This window comes from Drosophila gunungcola, assembly GCF_025200985.1.
Source record: "Drosophila gunungcola strain Sukarami chromosome 2R unlocalized genomic scaffold, Dgunungcola_SK_2 000011F, whole genome shotgun sequence".
In the NCBI taxonomy this organism is placed as follows: domain Eukaryota; kingdom Metazoa; phylum Arthropoda; class Insecta; order Diptera; family Drosophilidae; genus Drosophila; species Drosophila gunungcola.
Genome location: NW_026453169.1, coordinates 614,667 through 639,715, shown reverse-complemented (window position 1 = coordinate 639,715; position 25,049 = coordinate 614,667). Strand labels below are relative to the sequence as shown.

Sequence of the window (25,049 nt, the reverse complement as noted above, 5' to 3'; positions counted from 1 at the left end):
AGCGCCTGATGCGCCAGCAAATAACCGATCGTCAGTTATTTATTGATTTCTGATTGATAGGCAATCAAACCCCTGCAAAGCGATTCGTTTCCAATCGGATTGTATTAAGGGTGTGGGATGTAGGGGCCAGCTCGTGGGATCTGCGAGCATGTCGGGGCGGATTAGCTAGCTTTGGTCATGCGGCCAACAGCAAACGGCAACAGGCAGAGATCGTCGGCGCTGGAAATTTGAATAAAATTAACATTACAACTACAGTAGCGGCCGCCATAAATGTTGATAAGCGCTTGACTTATCAAATGCATAAATAAGGTTCGTTTGGTTAACTTTAGTTTATTCATTTTTGAAATGTCTATAACAGAAACCCAAGAAAATATATGTAAACATAAACACTTATGAGTCTAAAAATCAGGGAAAACGGGGATGTTTAGGAGACACTCGTATATGTTACTTTTTTTGTTTTTCCATTCATTCCTTTGTTTTGTCTATTCTTTTGTGACCTTTTTTTTTTTTAGCAAAACTTAAGTAGCTACGCCCTAAGTCTAGGCAATATTATAATGATCATTGAAAACCCAACACCCCGAAAGTATGCTATAAGTACGAACGCCTACTTGCGACTGCCCTTGCGGCACAGCTGCTGAACCGCCTGCGCTGCCGCCAGGAAACTCTTCTCGGCGCAGCGCTTGGGCCAGTCCTAGGACTCGTAGAGCAGCCGCTGATAGTGCGGCACGACCTCGTGCCGATTCACATGCAGACTGAACTCCAGCGCCACCAGAACTGCAAACTCCGACGAGATCAGCTCCTTGCGATTCAGCCGGAACACGCTCTCCGTCTTCTCGATCAGGCTCTTGAGGGCGTCGCCCTTCACGTCGTTCATCTTGGCGCTGAGCAGCAGACAGGCGCCGGCGCACAGCTTGCGGTTGCTCTTGTTGATCAGATTGGCCAGGATAAGCTTCTCGAAGTATACGTACGCCTGCGAAATGGTCACCAAATCGATACGCGAGTCCAGTTTGTTGATCCTGCGCATCTCTCTCTTAATGCTGTTGGGGAAGAATAAACAAATTAGTAAAGCTTCTTTAAGGGTATCCAAAAATTAAAGAATGCAGTTCGGTACAAGTTTGATTACAATTATGTGACTTAATAGCCAAAATTTCATATTTCATTTTTAAAATACTTTGAGCACCGTTTTTGTATTACCTTAACCACGACTCAAATAACTCAAATAACTAAATCGTAATGATATTGCTTTCATTACCAATATAGTTATTTGAGTAATGACATTACTTAATGACATTCATTACGAATTTTAGTTATTTCAGTTATTTGAACATTCTCATTATGTATACATACAGAACATTTATGTAATTTAAATCAAGACTGCACAAATTCTTTTAAAAGTAAAATCCTTGTTCTTCAGATCACGCAGCTTACCTCCTCAGCTTGCTCAACGTGAGCTGGATGGTGGGGAACTTCTCGCGGAACTTGTCGTTAAGCTCCTTCTTCAGATCCGACGGACGCACATAGTCAATGACCGAGGTCATGTAGGAGGTAAAGGTCAGAAGAGTCCTATGCTTTCCGGCAATCAATTCCGGGTCGTCCAAGATGCTGGCCGAGTACTGTTGGTTCTGTGATTAATAATAATTATATTAATAATAATTAAATTCCCCTCCAGCAAAAGAAGAAAAAAAAAACTTACAAGTTGTCCACGAGTAGAATCTCCGCCCAGAATTACGCTCTCTATATCCATATCCAACTTTAAGTCCGGGGTCGGACTTGTCGCACTATTGCGGTTATTATTCTCATACGTGAAACACCTGCGAATTGAATGACACTATTTTAATATCCCCAAAAATGCAGATACATCTTAAGGCAAAGCGTGAGAGAAGGCAGGATTGGGTTAGTTGAAGCTTTGTTCGTTGGATGTGTGTGAGAGTGGGTGGCTGGGCGTGTGTACGTGGGGGAGGTGAAATTGGTTAGTGGTCTAAAAGCTTTTGGCAGTCAACCAGGCTATGGAATAGATAGGTTTGACTTGTCCCATAGCAAGGTTGCCTGTAAATTTTTTGTCATATTAGCTGTTTTCAAAATTTACCATTTGCCTTGACGTTTGGTTATGGTTTTTGTGCTGAAACGAAGTAGTGCAAAGCGTTAAATGAATTAGCAAAAGTTAATGCCACATAATGTATCAAGTTTGTTTTTTTTTTTTGGGTCAACTATTACCGAACCAAAACAAAGTCTATAAATGCTTATTCAAGCCTATCAAGCAATAAATGGTATCTTACGATTTTTGAATTATATAAAATCAGAATTTGTGCTGAGTTTTAGTTAATTTATAATAATTGGTTGGGTAACATCACGCTCAACTTTTCATGAGTCAGATGTGCAAGTCTTGCTAGGTCAGCTTTGTAGTGGTTGTCAGCACGAGCTAAAGTCAGAGTCTTCAGTTACAAAGTAATATGAGAAGTTAACAAAGAAGCTATATGTAAACAGACATCGGACTCGGAATTGTAAATTGTGGTGCAATCTTTTTGTTAAAGATGATTTTACTTTCTTGGTTAATTTCATTTCACTCAGACAAAGGGTTTAATACAGTAATCGTTCGGTATGGCTAACCATGCAAAATGTCTCTTAATGAATGTTATGAATGGATCATGGGCATGACAAAATGGAGCTGATTGAATGTGTTTAACAAAAATGATACGAAAGAAGATCCAAATTGGGTAGCAGTCTGGAATCCGGCACCAACCTCGCAATGCCATGATTCTTGAGCGCCGCCGTGCCAGTGATCTCCATTTGATTCTCGAAGAGGGAAGGATTCGCCGACGCATTGCCATGCTTTTTGCGTTCCTTTTCGTACTGACGCGACGGTATCAGCAGATGACCATATGATATATCCTATGTAGAAAATGTGTTTGTCATTATTGGGTTAAATTTTAATTTATTTAAACTTATAGACTTACCTGACCACTTTCGGCCTTCTGTATGCCCAACAAATCAAACGGATCAAAGGGTGCATCATTAATGGAACTCAGGGGACGTGAAGTTGATGGATTTCGACGACGTCGATCCTCCTTGCGGAATTCAGCTCTAAAATGGAAAAAACATGTTTTAGTACTTACTTTATTTGTTTAATACGATGTGCAGTACAACAAAAAAAAAATGTCTTTCCTATAAGCTTGACTTACGCATTTTACATAATTTAATAATTTTATTAACCAAAACTGTTTTTTTTTATTGGTGTATAATTAATAATTTATTCGCAATTGAAAGCAATTTATTTATTATTTTCCCCTTAAAATTTAGATTTCATTTTTCAATGTATAAAACGTACTTTTTTTTAAACCAAATCTTTAATTTTATTAATTCTAAATACAAGTTCCCAAAACTATTCTTCTTTTAAGAATTTTAATGATGGTAGGTAAATCTATTTTCTTGCTTAATAAGTTACAAGCTTGAATCTTAAATGTTTTCGTCTTCACTCACCTTCCATTCTTGCCCTTGTAATAGGGCAGTGATGAGAATATGAAGAACGGGATCTTGCGCGACACCAGAACCATCCGCTCGTCTCGTCCTTGGCCAAGTCCCAATGCCTGGCCGGCGGTACCTCGCCGGCTATCGCTGATCTGGACTGACTTGTTCAGGCTGTTCCGGAAACTGCCCGCATAGTTGCCAGCCGGAGTCAGACTCTCCGTGCTGCTGTCGTCGGTGATGTGGCTGACACTCGATCCACTCAGAACATAGGTGCGTTTCAGACCGCCTCCCATGGCAATGCTCGAATTGGAGCCCGCCCGCATCCCCGGCGCGGTATTTAAACGTGCTCTCCGCTCCGGCTGCAAACTCTGATCGCTTGCCCCATTGCTGAAGGTGCTGCAAACAGAAGCGCAGAAGAGATTCAGAAATTGGTTAGAATTGTAGCGATCTAAGGAGCAACAGGCGCTCAACAATACGTGTAGCGTGAAAAACGCGCGCAAAGCGATACAAAATCGCGCTGGGCTGGACCTTGAAGGCGGTTTTTTTTCGCCCCAAATTGTTGCTGTTTAAACATACTTTTTTTTTTTTTTGGTATTTATAAATTCAATGACAAATGCCAGCAAAGAAACTAGTGGTGGCAATTTAGCTAACTGTGCGAACAATTTGGTTTTTAGTAAATTTAAAAATAATTTTTTAAACAATTTTTTCTTTTTTTTTAGTTTTGTTATAATTAAAGACCCTTTCAGACCGAAAAAAAATTTGGCCATATATTAGAAATAAAAACAATGCAACCTAAAAAACTTCTAATTGACTTTATTTTCCTATTTAACTCCTATTTTGTTAGTGTTTCTTAAAAAACTGTTGTTTATTTTTTTTTAAATAGTAGGAAAATTGTTTTTTTAGATAATGTGTAAAATCGCTTATCTCCATCACTATTTTTTCTATAATTGCCATTGCTTTATTTATAGGAATTATTCTTATCTCTTGCTTTAGTTCGTTGATACTTATTTTAATATTTATAGCTAAAATTAGCTATTTTTATGGGTTTATGAACAAAGCATGCATCTCAGAAAGAGTGTCTCCTCCGCAGGGGCCCATCGTCACACCCCTCATGCAATGATCGATATTTTCACAGGCCCGCAGAAACAAAGAAACAGTCTCCGGAGCGGGCCTACAAAGATTTTCCTTAATGCGTTTTAAGGGCGATCTAAAGCAGCCCGCCCGCTTATCGCTGGTGTATTTTTGGAAATCAAACACAGAGTCAAACACACTCGAAAACACTCGCACACACATGTGCAATGCCGAAGGGCAGCCGCAACGAAAGTCAATTAGCCAACCGAAGTCGACGTCTTGACGGCATCTGTGCGCCTGGCCGATTACCTTGGGATAATTGGTCTAGGTCGAGGTTACACAGTCGAAAGAGCGTGGTGGGAGCGAACTCCCCTAAAATTCTTCGAGGTGACGATTCTGCGTTAATTAGTTGGATGAAGTGCAGCTCGCTTTTCATTCGAACCCCCACCCCCACCCTCGTACCAAAAAATATTATGATGGAGATGGCGCCTAGGCTGTCATAACCCGTTAATTAGTTGGAGCATATTAACAGGCGCCCAGAAAAACCAGCTGGAATTCTTGTTTTACATGCGTACAAATGTAAGAAGACGAAGAAGAAGACAGGAGAGGGTGGTGGGGATGGATGACTCCAAAATGTGTGTGTGCGTTTGTGTGTTTGTGGAAGAAAAGGGCCGGGCAAACATTTATTATTGTGCGTTTGCTTTTGTGTTTTTGGTTCGTCTAACTTATTGACTCGCTAATGAGTTTGTGTGTTTTTGTGTGCGTTGATAAGAGATTGGGCAAAGTGCGTGTGCGAGGGAGAGGGAAGACATAGGCCACCAGTGCACCTCAAACGTCTATGCAAGTGTGCGTGTTATAGTCTGGTTTTTGATAGTTTTTCCATTTCAGTAATTTTTTTTATTTTGTTTGAAGATTCCATCTATGAATTGCTGCGCTCCTGTGGCCAAAGCAAACAATATTTAAATTCTAACAATAGATTTGATGAATTCGAAAATTCAGAATATTTGGAATTGTTGAGGAATAAGGGATTTATTTTATGTTTCTCTTATTCAAAGTATGGCGAGTATTTTTAGATCTAAAAACGTTGCTTTCCAAATTCCACTTGTAACATACTATTAAACTTCATGCATTTCTAATTAAAGATTTCTTGAATTTTAGATCTATAAGGGTGTATCCAGTTTTACATAAAGGAAAACAAACAAAAAACTGCAGTACTGTAAAACTTCATGCTTACGAACAGAATGTTAAGCAACAGACCTATTTATAGATTTCAGAAAATTTTTGCCATACTGATTATACTAATTTAAAAAACTATACACCTGTATTTATATAAAGGTAACTTCCATATTAATAAAAATAAGATCGAGGGTAAAGAATTTTTAATAGAAAAAACAAATTGGCTTAATAAGGGCATGAGTTAATGGAAATTCGAATTAAATGTTAATATTTGTTAGTCTATTTGACATAACATTTTCCATGTTAAGAGGACCCTACATTCATTCTTTGGCTAATCAAATTCCTTAAAATTGTATTTAAATGTGAGGTGAGGAAGCTTTTTAATGTTTAAGTTAAAGTGTAATTTAAAACCCCTTATCGCTTAGCAAATTTGCAACCAAAATATATACCTGGGAGGAACCCAGCTGTACACATCTGAATATATGACTTTCGTCTACATTAAATCTTTTTGATTTTAATATGCAAATATTGACCAAAAACTGCTACTAAAAGCTTGGGTAAATATACTTTTCACGTCTGCACAGGAGAGCGAGCAAATAAATCATGACCAAAGCTAAATCGAAAATAAAATATTTTAATTGCGCTATCTTTGCCTCCCCTTTCTCCGCTTTTTAAGTACTTTTTGTGTGTGAGCGTAGAGCAATCAAATCAACTGAGTCAATTTCGCTTTTATCAGAAATCGCTTTTGTTATTGTCATCGTTGGCTTGTTGTTTTTGCTGTTATCAGTTGGCTATAAGCAAACAGATGTTAATGGCAGTAAGTTTTTTATATAAGTTTCTGTTTGACCAGATCACGTGCCTATGAGCTGAAGTGCAGGTCTCATGATAAAAGCTTTAACCAGAAAAGCTTGGTTAAATCGAAAGAAACACATAAAAACAATTTTAAATAGATAAAAACGTGTTTGGTGAAACAAAAATATAACATAACGGCAGGGAAACTCTAGGAAAACAAACCTGGAGTCGCTCGAAAAAGCTAACGCTAATCGCTGTTAAACCGCTTAATAAAATCAATCAGACATTTGATATGATGCACTATTGCATGTGGGTTTTGGCTAATAATTTTCTTGGTTTTATTAACAAAAAGATTAAATTTCAAGACTTTATTTTGGCAAGCTTCGGAGGAATGACGCAAATTGGTTCTACTATAATCAATCTTAGCTCCTTTCACCTCTAACCAAAGTTGATTTCGAAATGAAATGGTGTTCTAGATAAGGTGCAAACACAACAATCGACAACAATCCAATCGAAGCAGTGGAAAGCGGTACGCCAAACAATAACAATAATCGTGTTAGGAAGGGAAGGCGTAACAAAAGAATAACCGCGCTGTAAACAAACAGTCAGAGCAAAATGGAATGCCGAAAAACGCCAGCGTAATCGGACTAGCAAAAACCTCGAACGACTTTTGTTTACACAAGTCCAAAGTAATTACATAAAGCAAATAGGCAAAAATTGTGTATTTACATGTCCAATTGAAGGCTGTCGATAAAAAGCACAAACAAAGAAAATAGTCTTGGTTGTTAATAATAAAACTAGAAGATTTTGGCCCATATTTTTAAGCGAATATTTCATTTTAATGAAACTATTGCAGAGCATTAAAATATTTTATCATTTTTCACGTCTACCTCATCCCACTACTTTGATTTTTTGCGGCCAACACTCTTCATTTTAAAGTCCAGAGTATAAAAAACGACTTTGGCAAAAGTGGAAATCAACAAATAACTGAATAACCTGTAAGAGAGAACCCATTTTATCCGCTTTTAACCGCTTTTACTGCCAAATACAGTGGAAGTCATAAACGAGCCAAGCAAAAGCCACTGAAACGAGCAGATAAAACATAATAATGTGACATGGTCTGACGTGGAGTTTGAACATGTGTCGATTTAAATATAATAAGTCGCAGTTATTAGCATTGAGTTTAGCCGATAAGAACTGAGAGCTATATCGTGGGTCTTTGTTTTGGATAGGTCTGTGCAATATAGTCAACAAAGACGTTGCATTAAATATATATTTACAAAATGGATTAGGCGTGTCTGTGTCATCTTTCAGCTTATCGTTCATTTCTTGGCAGGCAGCGAGCTTTATGGCAGTCTTTGTGGATTTTTTCTGAGCTTCCAGATGAACAGAAAACAAAAAGATTTGATTTCAAAATTGTATTTAATATCTTTATTATCAATTTTCATTTATTTTTTATTTATTTACTTTCATTTTTTCTAGCTAAAAGTTTATTTAAAGTAATAGAAAAATAGGTTTCTGAGGCTGTAACATATTTTTTTCTGTGTAAATTGAAACAAAAACGAGTTATAAGGGTGGATTGCGTAAACTTGCAATCGACAACTGCATTAGAGCTATGCATTTAAAGCTTTTTGCACCACTGACACACATTTTCTCACCCTGCTGCATAAATAAACCCTTTCAAGAAACGACCTTGAGCACATTTTTTTCAGGCTTCAAGGATTAGAAACCCTTTATACGCACAAGTAGTGCGAATAAAACGAAAACAAACAAGAACGAGGGGGAAACCGGTTCTTATTACGTCGTCGATTGCATAAAACTCTGCCCTCACGGTTACCCAGTTTGGTGGAGTGAAATGAAGGGATTGGGGAGGCTTTTCGGTTTGGACAGGTTTGCAGCCTCGACATTGACATTGACATTGGACAAGGGAGCCAGGATGAGGCAACAAAAGCTCTGGCCGCTCAAGTTCAATGCCAAGCTTTGCCTTTGCCGGCTGGAGGTCCTCTGTTGAGGCCCCTCCCTTAAATCATATCAAATGCCATGACGCAACCTTTAAGAAGGAAGTGAAAAATAAGAAACCCACAAATTATGCGCTTGGCAAAAAAAAATTGTTTACGTTTTTGGCAAAGTTTCAGCTTATTTAGCTTTCCACTCTTCCATGCCCATTCATCAGCTAACTCCACAAGGTAGCTCAGGTTTCAAAACAAAAACTGGACCGAAGTAGTTTGTTTTGGTTTTCGAGTTGCGACGCAGTTTGTTTTTGAGCTTGCGCAGCTTTTTGTTGCAAAGATTCCCACACCCAAAACTGAGGGTGTTTCGAATAACACAATATTTTTCCTTGCAACAATTTGCAGATTCAACAAGTTTTGCAATCAACAACATTTTTATCCCATTCCAGAGCGGAAATAACAATGAAACCCTATATTTGTGGGTAAAAACAGAAATCTATTTGGGTCCACTTAAAAACAACGACAACTTTGGAGCACTTAGGAATTTCTTCAAAGCTCTTAAAGACTTTGCTTCTTGATGATGTGGCAATAAGTTTGCTGTTTCTGTAATTTTTTATTCAATTATTGAGTCACGACAATTGGACTCCGTAGGTATATATCAGAAACGGCATTGCAATTACAAAGAGTAAACACTATTACAAAACTTTTTCATCACAGGTGATTCAGGTATCTCTTTGACTGTTATTAACGTCAATGGGATTTCTTATCAAATGCTTTAAATCTTTAATGGTATGATCTTGACCAAGCTAGATCTCTTGATTTACCCTATATGTTTATATATCAAGATCTTTTCTACATAATCTTATCGGTTATGGCTGCCATATATAACTAATCGCAAGTCATTTCTCTTACGATAAGGTGAACACAATTAAATTAAGATTTGTTTTTGAGTTAGTTGAATTAATTTTTAAAAAATGAAATAAAATCCATTTTTTCCTCATTTTATGGAGTCAACGCTAACAATTGACATGACTATAAATTTTTTTTAATAAAAGACTAAAATTTATTCGGATTTAACTTAAAAATGAAACAATTTTAAATATATAATAAATCGAACAATTTTTTTTTTTAATTATCCTTTATAAGTTTGTTTTGTCTATTTTTATTAGTTCATTTTTCAAAGTACTAGCCTATAGCGCTAAGAAGATGCAAATTTAGGACGATTTTGCTTTGATGGTGTACGATGGCACTAAAAAATATTTCTGCAGGCCTCGACTTAAGTAAACTGATGTTTAAATCGGATATAATTTGTGTACAATCGACTTGTAAATTTGATTTGGAAACAACAAATATTCAATATTATTGATATCTTTGGCTTCTTGAGTCTTTATTACTAGTAATTACCAAACTAACCAAAACAAATGCCCCCGGTAAAATGATTTGCCCCAGCAAATGGCACTGACAGGTCGCTGACAAGCCAATTGGCTTGGCGCCAACGACGTGTGCCTAAGTATGTAAGTATGTAAATGTACCACCCGGGACCGATGACAATAAGTCCCCAGACCCCGAAAACGGGTTAGCCACCAGTTGAGTGGCGGCACCACGCGAAAGAAACCGAAAACGCTAGGCAGAAATACCGAAACGCCATCGGAGCGCGACTGCAAAGCTGCAGAAACAAGGTCAGTTTGTCAAAGCGCAGCGGACGAGTTCAACGAAACTTGTCTCTGGCATTGGAAGTGAAAGCTCGGGGATGCATTTTAGCTATGCTCGGAGAAAGACAAAGAAAGGCCAAAAAGAGGGGGGCGGAAGTTCAAGGAGGATTACGAGCGTTTCGCGAGCGATTTACGAGCGATTCATTGGCGTTCGCATTTTTTGCATTGCGTAATTATTGCGTGTTTATGCTCGAACCTAGATAATAGCTATGATTCACAGCTGACAGGTCGTTTAAATGCGTGACAAAACCGCGCCACTAACAAAAGCTCCAAATTAAACGAATGCCGCCGGCGCCTCTCAACATGCAATTCAATTTAAACAATTGTTTGCACAGCTTTTTGCTGGGCACGCTCTCTAATTTACGTTAATTGAGCCGGCACACGTCGATGAATGAAGCCGATTCTCACCCCCCAGCCTTAGCTCAACCAAAGTTTATATATTTTAGGGGTATATTTAGCACCAAGTGGACCAGCAACAGTCCCCTAATTGTGCACCATAAGGCGTTGAAAACGTGCAAATCCCCTCAGCGAAACTACGTCACAATTGGAAAAATGCTCTTGAAAATATTCACATTTCACAAATTAAAATTTATAAATAATTTTCTGATTTCCGACCGCCCAGCTGCCGTGGGGATCATTGTGTTTTGCTTGTTTTGTTTTCGCGGTATTTTGATCAAGCTGAGCCTTTTGTAAGCAAATTAGAGAATAAGTGTCAATTGGCTAACGCCAACTTAAGCGGAAATTTTAATTAACAAACCGAGGAGGAGTGGCAAAGGAAAATCGATGCCAATTATGACGACAGCTTAATTGAACTGAACAAAAGTTCAGTGATTAAGCGAAATGATTCATTTTTCATTGCCAGAAAATATTTATAAATCAACAAAGAGCAACCGAATATCAACAGAATTTCCCCCACAGGTTTCCGAAGTATTGGAAAACGTGTTGGAAAAAACTGTCCACTTGACGTCACTTGTCAATCTTCTCCCATAAATCTGTTTTTTTAGAAGTGAATAATAAAAAATTAGTGTCAGTTTTAGAAATATGCTTGGCAATAAATTTAGCTCAGATACGTTCAGAATATTTTAACATTTCTTTTAAAGGATAGTTTATTAACCAGTCTTAATGTATTATCTTGAAATGATTTCTTTTTTTTTGGCGAAAACTATTTTCTCATTAAAGTGTAATTTGTTATAAATTTTTGTAAGTGTTTAAAAATAGATTTTTTAATTGAACAAACTATTTGTTATAGAAATCGATTTTATTTTTAAAAATCAAAAATTATAAATATTTTTTTTATTTACATAGAGTTTATCAAGCTAAACAGCTTTAAAGTTCAAATTCGAATCAAAAATTTTTGGCCGCAGTATAACCTTTTTTTAAAACAATTGACAATGTCTTTAAAGCGAAAGAGGCAAACACAAATAACTTCAAGACCTTCATAACTTTTCATGCATGAATGCATGCGTTTTGTGAGCACCTAAATGTTAGGGTTTTCTTAGCCAGAGTCCAAACTTTATGCGTGTGATGTATTTAGCAACTGTTTATAAAAACACTGATAAGAAAACAGTATAGTTTCAAAAAGATTTAACACCTTTAATACGAGCGTTTTTGGTATAGAGCAATAAAAAGCAAATATGTGTGTTGATAACGTTTTTGGATGACTTACCGTTCCCTTAGGGGCAATAGCTTGCTGCCCGCTCCCCCGGCGACGCCACCGCCGCTGCCCAGATTGGACACCTTGAGCGGTATCTTGACGCTGTCGGAATCGCTGCCGCTCTCGGCACCCGATCCTCCGCTGCCGGCGGTGCAACCCCGTGCCTGCCGCTGTTGCTGCTGCAACTTTTGCTGCTGCTGCTGCTGCTGGAGCTTAATGCTCATATTGCCACTGCCCGGTACCTGGTGGTTTTGGCTCTGTCGACCCGACGAGGTCGGGCGCTTTATGTTGCGTCTCTCGGCCGGCACAACGCTGCTGCGATTGTGGTCGGCGGCCGGCAGGACGTTCATCAGGTATTGACCCATATTTTCAGCTTCACTAAAATGCCCGTCCCCATCGCTGGCACCAGTGGTGCAGTCCTCCAATCCCATACCGATCCCGATCCCGCCATCGATGCCCATGTGGACATCGGCGCTGCAGAGGAGCGGTGAACAGAGGACTCCATTCTGCTGCTGATGTTGCTGCTGCTGTTGAGTATGTTGGTGCTGCTGGTGCTGCTGCTGTTGCTGCTGCGAGTGTTGCTGCTGCGGTTGGTGCCGCTTCTGGTGATTGTGGTGCGTCGCCGAGTGGCTGCGCTGATGGTGGTGCTGCTGATAGTGCGGATGAAAGCCCCCTGAGCCGAGTCCCAGCGAGGATGGGTTCTTATTCTGGTTGCAGAGCAGGCTGCTGCCGAATGTTGCGCCGAATTTGGTGTCCCGATGGGTGCCATCTAACGAGATATTCGATAGGAACGAGATCGCAGCCAGTCTGCGCCTGTGTCTCGTCTTGTTGAGCGAACTTGCCATTAGGCGATTAACCCTTAATTACCAAGCGAGATTAACCGAAGTGGGTGGTGTGGGCGTGGGTCAAGTCCCTGGTTGCTATACCTATATATATATATACTGTGCGGGAATGTGATGTTGCACTTTTCTAAAACGAACTTTGCGATTTTTCACAAACGGTTTTCCGTTATTTGTATTTTAACTTTCTTTGATCTGATCAATTAAGTTTTTTAGTCTCTAACTTAGCAGACAAACTAAAAAACAAACTACTTGAACGCGACATGGTGACAGATTAAAAGCACTTCTAATTGCGGGAAAAAACAAATGGATTTTATTATTTATTTTTATTTTTATTCACTAGCGTTAATGCGACGTTGCGTTGGTTTGGCTGCAAGTAGAAGTAAGAATAAAAGAGAGGAATTGAATCAATAAGTGCGGCGATATAAGGCATCAGGAAAGCTGTTTTGGCCAAGTGAAGCTTTGGCAGGGTATTTTTGTAACATACGCTGAGGTGCGATGTGTTGCTAAGGAGATATGGTGGTTTACAGTCTTACTAATATGTAAGATATAAATTTTGTATTTGTATTCTTCGAGAAGCTAAACTTGATTTTGAATTGTATTTCAAGTGTTTATTTTTTATTAACATTTTTTTATATATACCTTTTTTTTTAATAACATTAACTTTTTGTTTAGATTTTACCAATTCTACTTTTTGGTAGTGTAAGAAATTTAAATAGAGAAACTATAAACTTCACGTATTTGTTTGGATTGGGAATAAGGGTTTTTTTTTTTAAGAAATTTATATTATCACTGTGATTTTGGCAAGCGGGATACATAAATCGCAAAACTCCTTGCTGCCAAAGACAAAGAAAGCTTTCTCGCTGGCTGCAAAAAAAAAAGCTGCATGCATGCGGCTCAAAGCTGCACAAAATCGTTGTTGTTGGGTGGCTCAGTGTGTCAGTTTGCTGGGTGGCAAGAACCAAGAGAGTGAAAGAGAAAGAGAGAATCGGCCAAAAACCGGCAATGAATCTCTACGCGGTTTTCCGCTTGCTCTTGTTCTTCTGTTTACTCCAAATCGGAAGGGCCTAATGTGCCGAAAAATTTCTTCCAAAACAACTGTGCGTGGAAAATTTTCCACTACCCGCGAGAAACAGCTGTTTTGAAGCAGGAAAATAGATTTTCCGGGGATGATTTTACTTTGGGCCCAGCCTAATTGGATTTGGCTGGACCAATTGGAACGCGGCACACACAAGTTTGAACATGTCCGAAAAAAATCAATGCAGGAACAAGTGTGTGCAAAAATATTTATGACACCCCCACCCACACGGACACACACTAGAGCCAAGTGCGTGTGACGTGTTTTTTTTTTTTTTGTTTTTTTTACTTACCACTTTGGTTCTTTTTGCTCGGTCGTTGGGTATTATTTTAATCTTTCGTCGATTGATAGTCGTTCTATGCTAAGAAATGTTTCAAGCGCGTCATTTTGTTCTATTTATAGTGGATTTTCGACAGACTTTGATTTTTCGCCTTTGGCTGCCAACTCGCCTGCGCTCCTCACTCTCTTTCGCTCTCGTTCGCGCGCCTGTGTGAGTGTGCACTCACGCAGTTGCCTTCGTTGCGTAAATTATGCAAAATGCAGGCCAACTGCAGTGTGTTCACGAAAACTTTAAAAACGATCGGCTTGAGACGTTTTTTTGCGAATTTATTAGCGCGGTAACTGAACTGTGCGAAATACGCAAACGGTATGAAAATCAAATTATCGGTCGCAGCGACGAAAACATCAGCAGACGGGCTTCCACAAAATTCACAAACTGAGGCCAGTGTTGGGAAACGCGCAAGGGGAAAAATACCAGTTTAACGGGAATCAAAAATACCAATGTGGTGTTCCAGAAAAATAACCTTCATAAATAGTTTTCCTATGTAATATTCATAAAATAAAATTAATTTTAATAAAATAAATGCATTAAATAGATTTAAAATTTCAAAAATTTAAGCCTCTGCACTATTATACACAAATAACAATTGTAACTGTAGCAATGAGAGACTAAACTATATTTAATTTCATCATTCTATCTATGACTCCGATTTCTTTGTCACTCGAATGTTAATATATTTAATTCAGTAATGTTTAACCACTTTTTAAACAAATTATAAGCAATTATGAGATAAAAAACTTTTTGAAAATATATAAACAATTTGTTATAAAAGTTTTTATTTATTTATTTTTGTATGGCACAGCTGACTGAATTTCAGTATGTTTCTGCTTAACTTACATCAATTCAGAGATTAAGTCGACTCGGGGATACCCAAATTATTTCCAAGATTATTAATTTTTACTTAATATAAAACCAATCAAAATTGGTATTTTTCTAGTATTTTAATTTGACTACTTTTGCACCTTTCTGGCAACCCTGGCGAACAGATGTTTTCGTGGGACGCGCACGAGAGGAAAATAATTGTTTGCGGCTTTTTTCATTGTGAAAATCGCGAAAATGGTGACAAAAGCAAGTCAAGCGCTGAATATAGAGATTAATTTCGTAAGTACAATAAACTACTCATTAAAGTATAGCTTTCTAATCATATTTATAACCGCAGGAAGAGGAGGATGTTCCGTATGAAGAGGAAATCCTGCGGAACGCCTACTCCGTAAAACATTGGCTTCGCTACATAGACCACAAAGCCAAGGCCCCGGATAATGGTGTGAATTTGGTCTATGAGCGTGCTTTGAAAGAACTCCCTGGTAGCTATAAGATATGGCACAATTACCTGAGAACCCGCAGGAAGCAGGTGCGCGGCAAGATACCCACAGACCCCATGTACGAGGAAGTCAATAGTGCATTCGAAAGAGCCCTAGTTTTTATGCACAAAATGCCACGTATCTGGATGGACTATGGTGCTTTTATGACCTCCCAATGCAAGGTGACCCGCACCCGTCACGTTTTCGACCGCGCTCTCAGGGCTCTTCCCATCACACAGCACGGCAGGATTTGGCCACTTTATCTGCAGTTTGTGCGTCGCTTTGAAATGCCGGAAACAGCTTTGCGCGTGTACCGCCGCTACTTGAAACTCTTTCCCGAGGACACCGAGGAGTACGTGGACTATCTGCAGGAGGCGGAGCGCCTAGACGAAGCTGCCCAGCAGCTGGCGCACATTGTGGACAACGAGCACTTCGTTTCCAAGCACGGTAAGTCCAATCACCAGCTGTGGAACGAGCTGTGCGACCTCATTTCGAAGAATCCGCACAAGGTGCACTCTCTGAATGTGGACGCCATCATCCGTGGTGGACTGCGTCGGTATACGGATCAATTGGGCAGCCTGTGGAACTCTCTGGCAGATTACTACGTGCGTTCCGGTTTATTTGATCGCGCAAGGGACATCTATGAGGAGGCCATCCAAACGGTGACCACTGTGAGAGATTTCACACAGGTCTTCGATGAGTACGCCCAGTTCGAGGAACTCTCGCTGAACAAACGCATGGAGCAGGTGGCTGGCAATGATGCCGCCACCGAAGAAGACGACATCGACGTGGAGTTGCGCCTGTCGCGCTTTGAATACCTCATGGAGCGTCGGCTGCTGCTGTTGAATAGCGTGCTCCTGCGACAGAATCCGCACAACGTGCACGAGTGGCACAAGCGGGTGACGCTGTACGAGGACAAGCCCGCCGAGATCATTAGCACTTACACGGAGGCCGTGCAAACCGTGCAACCGAAGCAGGCGGTTGGTAAGCTTCACACCCTCTGGGTGGAGTTTGCCAAGTTCTACGAAGCCAACGGACAAGTGGAGGATGCCCGCGTGGTCTTCGAACGCGGCACTGAGGTGGAGTACGTTAAAGTAGAGGACCTGGCGGCGGTGTGGTGCGAATGGGCGGAGATGGAGCTACGTCAGCAGCAGTTCGAGGCAGCTCTCAAGCTGATGCAACGGGCCACGGCCATGCCCAAGCGCAAGATTGCCTATCACGATGATACGGAGACGGTGCAGGCGCGCCTTCATCGCTCCCTGAAAGTGTGGTCCATGTACGCTGATCTGGAAGAGTCATTCGGCACCTTCAAGACCTGCAAGGCGGTCTATGAGCGGATAATTGACTTAAAAATCTGCACTCCGCAGATCATTATCAATTACGGGATGTTTCTGGAGGAGCACAACTACTTTGAGGAGGCCTATCGGGCCTATGAAAAGGGCATATCTCTGTTCAAGTGGCCCAATGTGTACGACATCTGGAACTCCTATCTGACCAAGTTTTTGGAGCGGTACGGCGGCACCAAGCTGGAGCGTGCTAGGGATCTCTTCGAGCAGTGCCTGGATCAGTGTCCCCCGGAGCACGCCAAGTATTTTTACCTACTGTACGCTAAGCTGGAGGAGGAACACGGTCTGGCCCGGCATGCCATGTCTGTTTACGATCGCGCCACGTCTGCTGTGAAGGAGGACGAGATGTTTGACATGTACAACATATTCGTAAAGAAGGCGGCCGAGATCTATGGTTTGCCTCGTACTAGGGAGATCTACGAGAAGGCCATCGAATCGCTGCCCGAGCAGAATATGCGCCACATGTGTGTCAAGTTCGCGGAATTGGAAACGAAGTTGGGAGAGGTGGATCGAGCCAGGGCCATCTACGCCCATTGCTCACAGGTAAGTTGGTAGATAAAACTGTCCCCACTTTTGCTACATAGTTTTTGTATGTTTTAGGTTTGCGACCCACGCATTACCGCAGACTTTTGGCAAACCTGGAAGGAATTTGAGGTACGCCACGGCAACGAGGATACAATGCGCGAAATGCTGCGCATTAAGCGCTCCGTGCAGGCCACTTACAACACACAGGTGAACATGATGGCCGCCCAGTTCCTGAACACGAACAATGGAGCGGCCGCGGATGCCGGAGCTGGAGCTGGACCGGATGCCATGCGTCTGCTGGAGGAGAAGGCTCGCCAGGCGGCCGCCGAGGCCAAACAGAAGCCCACCGAAAAAGCAGCGTCCAATATTATGTTTGTGCGCGGCGAAACCCAGGGAGGTGCCAAGGATAAGAAGGATACGGTTGTCAATCCCGATGAAATTGACATTGGCGACAGCGATGAAGACGATGAGGAGGAGGATGACGAGCAGGAGAACGAGGCAGCGAACGAGAACCACGGGGCCACGGAGGCAGTCACAAAGACCGACGACGAAGGTCTCGTTATGAAGAAACTACGCTTCGAGCAAAAGGCCATTCCGGCCAAGGTCTTCGGTAGTCTCAAGCCCTCCAATCAAGGCGACTCCGATGAGGAGTGAATGTTTATAATACTTCTTTTTGGGGTAAATATATGTATGTCAAAAGTTTTACAACTGTTCCCAGATCTATTTCATTGTTTATTTTCTTTGAATAAGCTATACAATTATACTTTGTATGTTTGATTGGAGAACTGCCAAACGGAGTGAGCGTTCCAAACAGTGTCTTCTCTTTGGGTAATTGTCTCTAGTTAGTCTAACCTTCAGCCTAAAGAAGGAACACACTTTCTTTCCAAAATTATTAGGCAAAACGTTCTAAAAAAATTTGATCTATCTGTCTTCTCCTCACTCTCCACTCACTCAACTAAAAAGCTAAAGTGACGTGCGCAAGGGCGGACTAACCCGGAAACCAGAGTCCGTGTAACCCGAAGATGGCCTCCGCACGCATGATAAACGCTTTTACCCGCAATCGCAGCATGTACAGAAGCTTGCAGGGCGTCTGGAAGTCTTACGATTTGTTCGCAGAACCCCTCTTAAACCATAATCACAATTTTCAAGTGATGAGGGGATTGGCAGGTACTGCGGAGAAATGCGACAGCAAGACGGTGATCAAGGGCGTGGTGGTGGGCGTGTATTCAAAGGAGGGCGATGGAAAGGAGGCCAAGATGACGTCCAGCGGCGAGAAGTTCGACGACCGAACGCAGGGCAAGGTGTCGGAGCTGCTGCGCGAAACTGGCATCAAGGGGGATCTGGGCAAGGGTAAGGTCTTCATGAACGTGGACGCCGAGTTCCGGGCAGTGGCTGTGGTGGGTCTGGGCCAAGAGGGCGCCGGCTTCAACGACCTCGAGAACATTGACGAGGGCATGGAGAATGCCCGCGTGGCCGCCGGCGTGGGAGCTCGTGCCCTGCAGCTTCAGGGCTGCACGGAGGTCTTCGTGGACTCCATGGAGTATCCGGAACAGGCGGCGGAGGGCAGTGCGCTGGCCATTTGGCGCTATAACAGCAACAAGCGGAAGCAGGATCGCACTCTGGTGCCCAAGCTGGATCTCTACGATTCGCCGGATGTCGATGCCTGGACGCGGGGTCTGTTCAAGGCGGAGTCACAGAACTTGGCCCGGCGACTGAGCGATGCGCCGGCGAACCAGATGACACCGACCATTTTCGCCCAGTCTGCGGTGGATGCCCTGTGCCCGTGCGGCGTTTCCGTGGAGGTGCGCTCCATGGACTGGATAGAGTCGAATCACCTCAACTCGTTTCTGATGATCGCCAAGGGAAGCTGCGAGCCGCCGGTGGTCCTGGAGATTAGCTATTGCGGCACTGCGCCGGAGGACAGACCCATACTGTTGCTGGGCAAGGGATTGACCTACAACAGCGGCGGTCTGTGCCTGCGGCCCAAGGACTGCCTGCACATGTATCGGGGTTGCATGGCCGGAGCAGCGGTTTGTGTGGCCGCCATTCGAGCTGCGGCGGCTCTGTCGCTGCCCGTAAACATCTCGGCCGTGCTGCCGCTCTGCGAGAACATGCCCTCCGGCATGGCTGTGAAGCCGGGCGATGTGGTCACCCTGCTGAATGGCAAGACGCTGGGCATCGTGGATGTCAGCAAGGCCGGAACGGTTGTGATGGCCGATCCCCTGCTCTTTGCCCAGACCACCTATAAGCCGCGTCTGGTTGTGGACCTGGCCACCGTGGGCTACGGCGTGTGTGCTGGCCTTGGCGAATCTGCTGCCGGAATGTTCACCAACTCCAACTTCATAGCCAAGCAGTTCGAGAAAGCAGGCGGCCTCACGGGTGACCGGATATGGCGTTTGCCCCTGTGGCGCTACTTCAAGCAGCTGGTGACCCCGAATCTCACGTTCGACATTAGCAACCGGGGGCATGGTCCCGCCTCTAGTTGCATTGCCGCCGCCGTGCTGCACGAGCTGGTGCCGTGCGCGGATTGGGCCCACATCGACATCCGGAATGTGGGCATGCTGACGCGCCACAATCCGCTGCCGTATCTGCTCAAGGATCGGATGACCGGACGACCCACCCGCACCCTCGTACAGTTCCTTTACCAGATGGCCTGTCCGGATAGCAAGTGATCTCCGGATCTGGATCGTCCGCACCTAAGTCGCTAGATTCCACGATTTTCGTTTCATTTTTCTTCTGTTTTGTGTCCGAGAATTGGTGTTAGTTCTTTTTCTTATCCAGTCGCCATGTCCATGGATTGTCTAAATTTGTTGTTTAGAGTTACATGTGCAGCGGGGGCATCCGGAGGATGAAACCCTTTTACGGAAAACGGACCTATAAAACTTTTATTGTTCGAATGAGCGTATCCAAAACTGCACATAATTAAACGGCTTAAAAAAACAACGTCTTTTGTTTCTTTCCCAAACTCGTTTTTAAAGATATTTTGAACTGCATTCGATTTTATAGACCAAATATTTGTTTAACATTTAAAATGTGATGAAAATATAATCTACCTGTGGCAGGTTTAATAAATACAAGAAAGGAAGCAAATTTTGGCAAGCCGAAGCTGTTGGAAAAATTAGATATATGTTTAAAAACATTGAAGCTATAATGTTTTGTAGCTTAATTATTCGATAGATCCTATTTGAATAAAATTAAAAGCGTAATTCTGAACTATCAAATTATTATTATTTAAAAAATAAATTCTTAAAAATAATAGAAAAGTTACATTTTGTTTGTGTTTTTTTTTATTATTAGATTGTTCTCATAGGAGATATATGATGTAGTTGTCCGATTTTTAAACCGTAGTTCTGAAATATTAAACCATTACTTTATCTCGAAGAACTAAGAAAAAAATTAAAAAAGCAGCAAAGTTATAATTTTTTTCATTTATTTTTCCGATGATTCCTATGGGAGCTATATGCTATAGTCGTCCGATCCGACTTATGTACTACCTGCAATATAAAGACAACTTTTGGGAAAGTTTCATGCAGATAGCTTTAAAACTGAGAGACTAGTTTGCGTAGAAACGGACAGACGGACATGGCTAGATCGACTCTCCTGGTGACGCTGATCAAGAACATATATTCGTTATAGGGTTTATAACACCCCACCCTCTGCAATGGTATGTAAATGTCTTTGTAACTGATTAGGTTAATGGTGTCCATTGAGCTTTGCGATAAAGTATTTTTAAATTGGCTTACTTGCAGCATTTCCGCCTTGACCCCTCACACATCAACTGTCACTTACTCCAGTTAATTGAGCGTGAGTGTGAAATGGGAGCAGGGAAAGTGTTTTATATAAACTTGGCTGCTTGGGCAAGTTGGGCCCAACCCCACTCCCTCTCTCTTGTTCTCTTACCAATCTTGCTGTTGGCCCTTTTCTTGTTGTTGCAACTCAGTTTCCAGAACGGCTTATTAGCCTAATTGCGTGAAGTTGGCTTTAATGAGTCGAAAAACGGTGCCAAGCCAGGCCCACAAAAGGCCACAAAGCAAAAGCCGCCTCTTGTTCTTGTTTTTGCTGCCGGCCTGTTGTGGTTTTGAATTTATGACACGGCTTTAATGGGTTAACTGGGTTACTGCTCATCCCCTAGCTCATCAACTATCCGGCTCACTCCCCCATTCTTTGGGCTCCCTTTGCATAGTTCTCTGGCTCGAATTTTTGATAATTAAGCCAACATTTTCGGTCCTATCCCCGATTTCAGAGGAGGAGGAGATAGGAAAGGGGGCTACTTGAAGGACCCTCGCCATTTGAAAAGCCAGCGAGTGCGAGTATCTTAATACGGCGACATTTTGCACAAGTCATTAGGCTCTGCGAAATGATAATTTTGAAGAATTTTTGCATTTTCCAATTTTGAAAGTACACTGCAATGGTTTGGGTGTATTTGTTGATTTAGGCTGTTTATTTAGGAGATTTTTTGGTAGTAAGTACCAACGAACTACAATTTTAGGTAAATAATAAAATCGTTTGATAATTATTATTATAATTAATCAATATTAAAAGCAATGGACTTTTTGCTAGCATAAGAATAAAAACTATTCGAAAACATATTTTATTAAATGATTAATAATTTCTTTTCATGCATTTTCTCTGCATATTTTGTATTGTTTTTACGATGAAATGCTATCTTAAAATATGTGGAAAAGGATTCACCCAGTACTTCAATAAAAACAACGATTTTTTTTATTATATGTTTGACTATTTTCTTGTTTTTGAGTTATGCATTAGAATCTTAAAACTATAAGTCTCTGTTTTTAAACAATTTTTAGTTTTAATTTTTATTGTCATTTTAAAGTGGGAAGAACTACGTTTTTATATTTAATCATACATTTTGTATAGTAAAAAGTAAAAGCAGTTCGCCTATATTTTTTTTTTAGTGCTAAACACTTGCCTTCACGAGTTAATGCCTTCTAACTGATAACTCTGGGACTTCCCCTCGGGTTGGAGTGCAGCCAAATGAATTTGCTAATGAGCAATCAGGCTTGAAAATATGCAAGTCGACCGAGGGCACTTTAAAGAGTCTCTCCCCATCATTAACCCTCGCAAATCCGCCAGCAGCGTTAATCATTTACAGCATCAGTCGCCGCAACACCAGCCACAAAAGCCCAAATTATGATTATTTAAAGGCAGAACGTGGAAATTAGCATTGGGCATTTTGAGATTCGGACTGTTGCCAAGGCAGCGGTGGGTTTGGTGGTCTTTTCCTTTCGAAATCCCGTCGGCCTGGTTTGGCTGCAGCCCAACAGCGAAAAAGAACCCAAAAAAATAAATGAAAATGAAATCCTTTTTGGCGGCTGGTGTTTCGGGGGTGTCCTCGACTAGAAAGAATTGCAATTGTGATAAAATTCAGCGTAACTAATGCCGACCACAGCAAAATGCGATAAATCGCTGGTTGGGTTCATGCTTGTACCCTTTTCGAAAAGAGTCTTTGGGTTTTATTAATTCAGATGGTAGTCAAATGGAAACAGTTTTATTTTGTAGTTAAACTAGTTTACATGACAATAAACAAACAAGGTATGGATTAATTATACGAAAATAAACTAATTAAATGTACTTAAAGTCACACAATTTAATAATTTTAACAGAAATGCGAATTATCAACAACTTTGTATAGGTTTATGAAGTATAATAGATGAGTTTTAAGATCAGCAAAGTATTTAAGAGCATTGTTGCTTCTGTGCAGTGATTTAACCCCTTTTTCGCCTATATATTCCTTTCTTTGGATATCGCTTCGCTCGATTTAATGGGTAGAGGTTGGGATGGCCTTATGCGGTCGGCTCGGACGGTTTGTCCCCGTCTAAACTTTTGTCGGCTTTGTGCGGCTTTCATTCCCTCAGTTCTTCACTTCGCTTCCGTTCCGTTCCTTTTACCTTTTTTTTTTTTGGCGGGTGTCTGTACATTTTTCTAGCATTGCCTTTTGGCGGGGCGGTGGAGATTTAGTTTCGCTGAAAATGATAATTTTCACTTGAGCGAGCACGTGAAACTGTGGACTAAGGCCGGAGGCGGGGGGCGTGGCAGCGCCAGCGGCATAGCGGTATCTGCTATAAATTGCCAATTAACGGCAGGACCTGCTCTGTGGTGGATTTCATTTGCATTTCGATTCGTTGCCACATAGTATAAATAACCAAAGAAATGTCATGTGCCACGCTGCGTATACTTGATATTTCTATGCACCTTTGCTTTTAGCGCACTCTTTTGGCCACTGTGCCAGCGTTTCGAGTTCCCCGATTTTTTTCGCGACCCCCGACCTGTCACGCTTCACTTGACCGTCCGGTGTTGAATTCAAATGCAGTCGATCTAGACCCCCCTTGCAGAATCCCCCGCTTTTTCTGGTCAAGCGTCGTGCTAAATTCGTTGCGGTTTTTGCGGTTTCCTTGGCTCGTTCTTGCTCAGTTGTTTTTGTCCCTCAAAATACTCACAATAAATACACAGCGCAACGGCAGCGGCCCGAATCCGGTTCATTTGCAAATGGCAATTGCAACTGCAAAAAAATGGCCAATGAATAATTGAGCGTGTGTGGTGAATATGAATGAATGTGCACCGAAAAAATAATACCAAATTCTAGGATTCAATCTTGAAATTGAATAGAAAATGTCTCAAAACATTCACCTGGAAAGGTTCGTTCATGAATTAAATATTGATTTTAAATAATCTTAAGCCTTTTAGCCATTATTCAAAGGATTAGACAACAGATAAATAATATCGTAAGCCAATAAATTTTTAAAGTCCCCTTATCATTCGCTTTTAATCTGTCAAGGCCCCTTCTAGCGCTCATCACATTTCTGATATGATTAGTTTTATTTTCGTTGTTGCTTGTTAAACAGCCAGCGGGATAGACAAATAAATTATAGCCCATCCAATGTTTGGTCTAACTATGCATTGCGTATTCGACGAGTTGGCCACTGCCTCCGTATCTATCAGTACATAAAACTGTCTGGGCAAAATGCTAAACAAATAGCCAACAACAACTTGAATAGTGCATAAACATGGCATAATATTAGGAGTTTTGCTACCACCCAATAAACGGCAACAGCACAAATTATGTTTATTTATTTATTTTTAACACTGCCCCCTTCAGTCCAGTGGAAGATAAGCCCTGAATGGCTGGCAATCGGTTGATTCGCCTAATGTATACATGCATAAATCGAAAATATTTGTTATAGATAATACAGTGCGTTTCTTAGCTGGAAGAATTTTAGGTATTTAAATTTATTTAATTCAAGAAGTTGATTTATCAAAAATGTTAAATGTTTGTTTGATTTCTATTAATCGTATCAAATAAATTATTTATTATGTACTTTATTTTAACGTGGAAAACAAAAAAACAAACATAAATTTAGTAATTTACCCTTATGTATATGAGAAGGGTAAGAAAACTTGCAACATTTTTTGACTTATTACTTTAATATATTTTCAATATTTTTTATCAAAAGATTAACCTCTCACTTAGTGCCTAATGTTTTTTAAAAGCAATAAATCTTTTTTGATTTCAGTAATTAGAAATATCTCGAATACTAAAAAATACGTTTCTTTATAAAAATGTCGTATAACTTTTATTGTCGCTTTATATTGGCAGATAGTCTAAAATATATAAAACTGCCAAATTAAAATGCATGGAGTGGGTTAAAATTCCAGCGCCTATCTTAACAGCCAATTTTTTGCTAAAAATGTAACTGTAGCTCAACTGCATTTTTGATGTTCGGTTATTAAGCAACTTGTGTTATTAAAGCTATTATTGTATTATTTTAATCTCGAGAATATC

The 25,049-nt window shown here is 41.1% G+C and overlaps 3 protein-coding genes across 6 annotated transcripts; 2 read left to right on the top strand and 1 right to left on the bottom strand.

The window, feature by feature from the left end:
- Nucleotides 1-314: 314 nt before the first annotated feature.
- LOC128255490 (CDK5 and ABL1 enzyme substrate 1) lies at nt 315-14,468 on the bottom strand. Of its 4 annotated transcripts, none has more exons than XM_052985128.1 (9): nt 14,029-14,468; nt 11,832-13,028; nt 3,478-3,861; nt 2,955-3,081; nt 2,741-2,889; nt 2,087-2,119; nt 1,694-1,811; nt 1,429-1,622; nt 315-1,037 (listed from the first exon to the last, which is right to left on the bottom strand). In XM_052985128.1, the coding sequence occupies exons 2-9, from the start codon at nt 12,662-12,664 to the stop codon at nt 692-694; spliced, it is 2,184 nt and encodes a 727-aa protein (XP_052841088.1). In that variant the 5' UTR covers nt 12,665-13,028; nt 14,029-14,468; the 3' UTR covers nt 315-691. The 4 variants fall into 4 exon arrangements, with proteins under 4 accessions (XP_052841088.1, XP_052841089.1, XP_052841091.1 ...); XM_052985129.1 differs by having other exon boundaries at nt 1,429-1,613; XM_052985131.1 differs by lacking the exon at nt 2,087-2,119 and having other exon boundaries at nt 1,429-1,613; nt 14,029-14,467.
- Nucleotides 14,469-15,056: 588 nt separating this feature from the next.
- On the top strand, nt 15,057-17,957 carry LOC128255487 (pre-mRNA-splicing factor syf1 homolog). Its single transcript, XM_052985125.1, has 3 exons — nt 15,057-15,177; nt 15,236-17,266; nt 17,324-17,957. The coding sequence occupies exons 1-3, from the start codon at nt 15,133-15,135 to the stop codon at nt 17,900-17,902; spliced, it is 2,655 nt and encodes an 884-aa protein (XP_052841085.1). The 5' UTR covers nt 15,057-15,132; the 3' UTR covers nt 17,903-17,957.
- A 136-nt stretch (nt 17,958-18,093) lies between these two features.
- LOC128255492 (cytosol aminopeptidase) lies at nt 18,094-20,191 on the top strand. The gene has a single exon (XM_052985132.1). The coding sequence runs from the start codon at nt 18,271-18,273 to the stop codon at nt 19,918-19,920; it is 1,650 nt and encodes a 549-aa protein (XP_052841092.1). The 5' UTR covers nt 18,094-18,270; the 3' UTR covers nt 19,921-20,191.
- The last annotated feature ends 4,858 nt before the right edge of the window (nt 20,192-25,049 follow it).

Bases quoted from the DNA above. Each gene is read 5' to 3' on its own strand.
- LOC128255490 (XM_052985128.1), bottom strand. From the start codon at position 12,664: ATGGCAAGTTCGCTCAACAAGACGAGACACAGGCGCAGACTGGCTGCG. The intron at 2,890-2,954 runs GTAAGTCTATAA...TTTTCTACATAG, and splicing joins AGAAGGCCGAAAGTGGTCAG to GATATATCATATGGTCATCT. The intron at 1,812-2,086 runs GTAAATTTTGAA...TTCAATTCGCAG, and splicing joins ACCAAACGTCAAGGCAAATG to GTGTTTCACGTATGAGAATA.
- LOC128255487 (XM_052985125.1), top strand. From the start codon at position 15,133: ATGGTGACAAAAGCAAGTCAAGCGCTGAATATAGAGATTAATTTC. The intron at 15,178-15,235 runs GTAAGTACAATA...TTATAACCGCAG, and splicing joins TGAATATAGAGATTAATTTC to GAAGAGGAGGATGTTCCGTA. The intron at 17,267-17,323 runs GTAAGTTGGTAG...TGTATGTTTTAG, and splicing joins TCTACGCCCATTGCTCACAG to GTTTGCGACCCACGCATTAC.
- LOC128255492 (XM_052985132.1), top strand. From the start codon at position 18,271: ATGGCCTCCGCACGCATGATAAACGCTTTTACCCGCAATCGCAGCATG.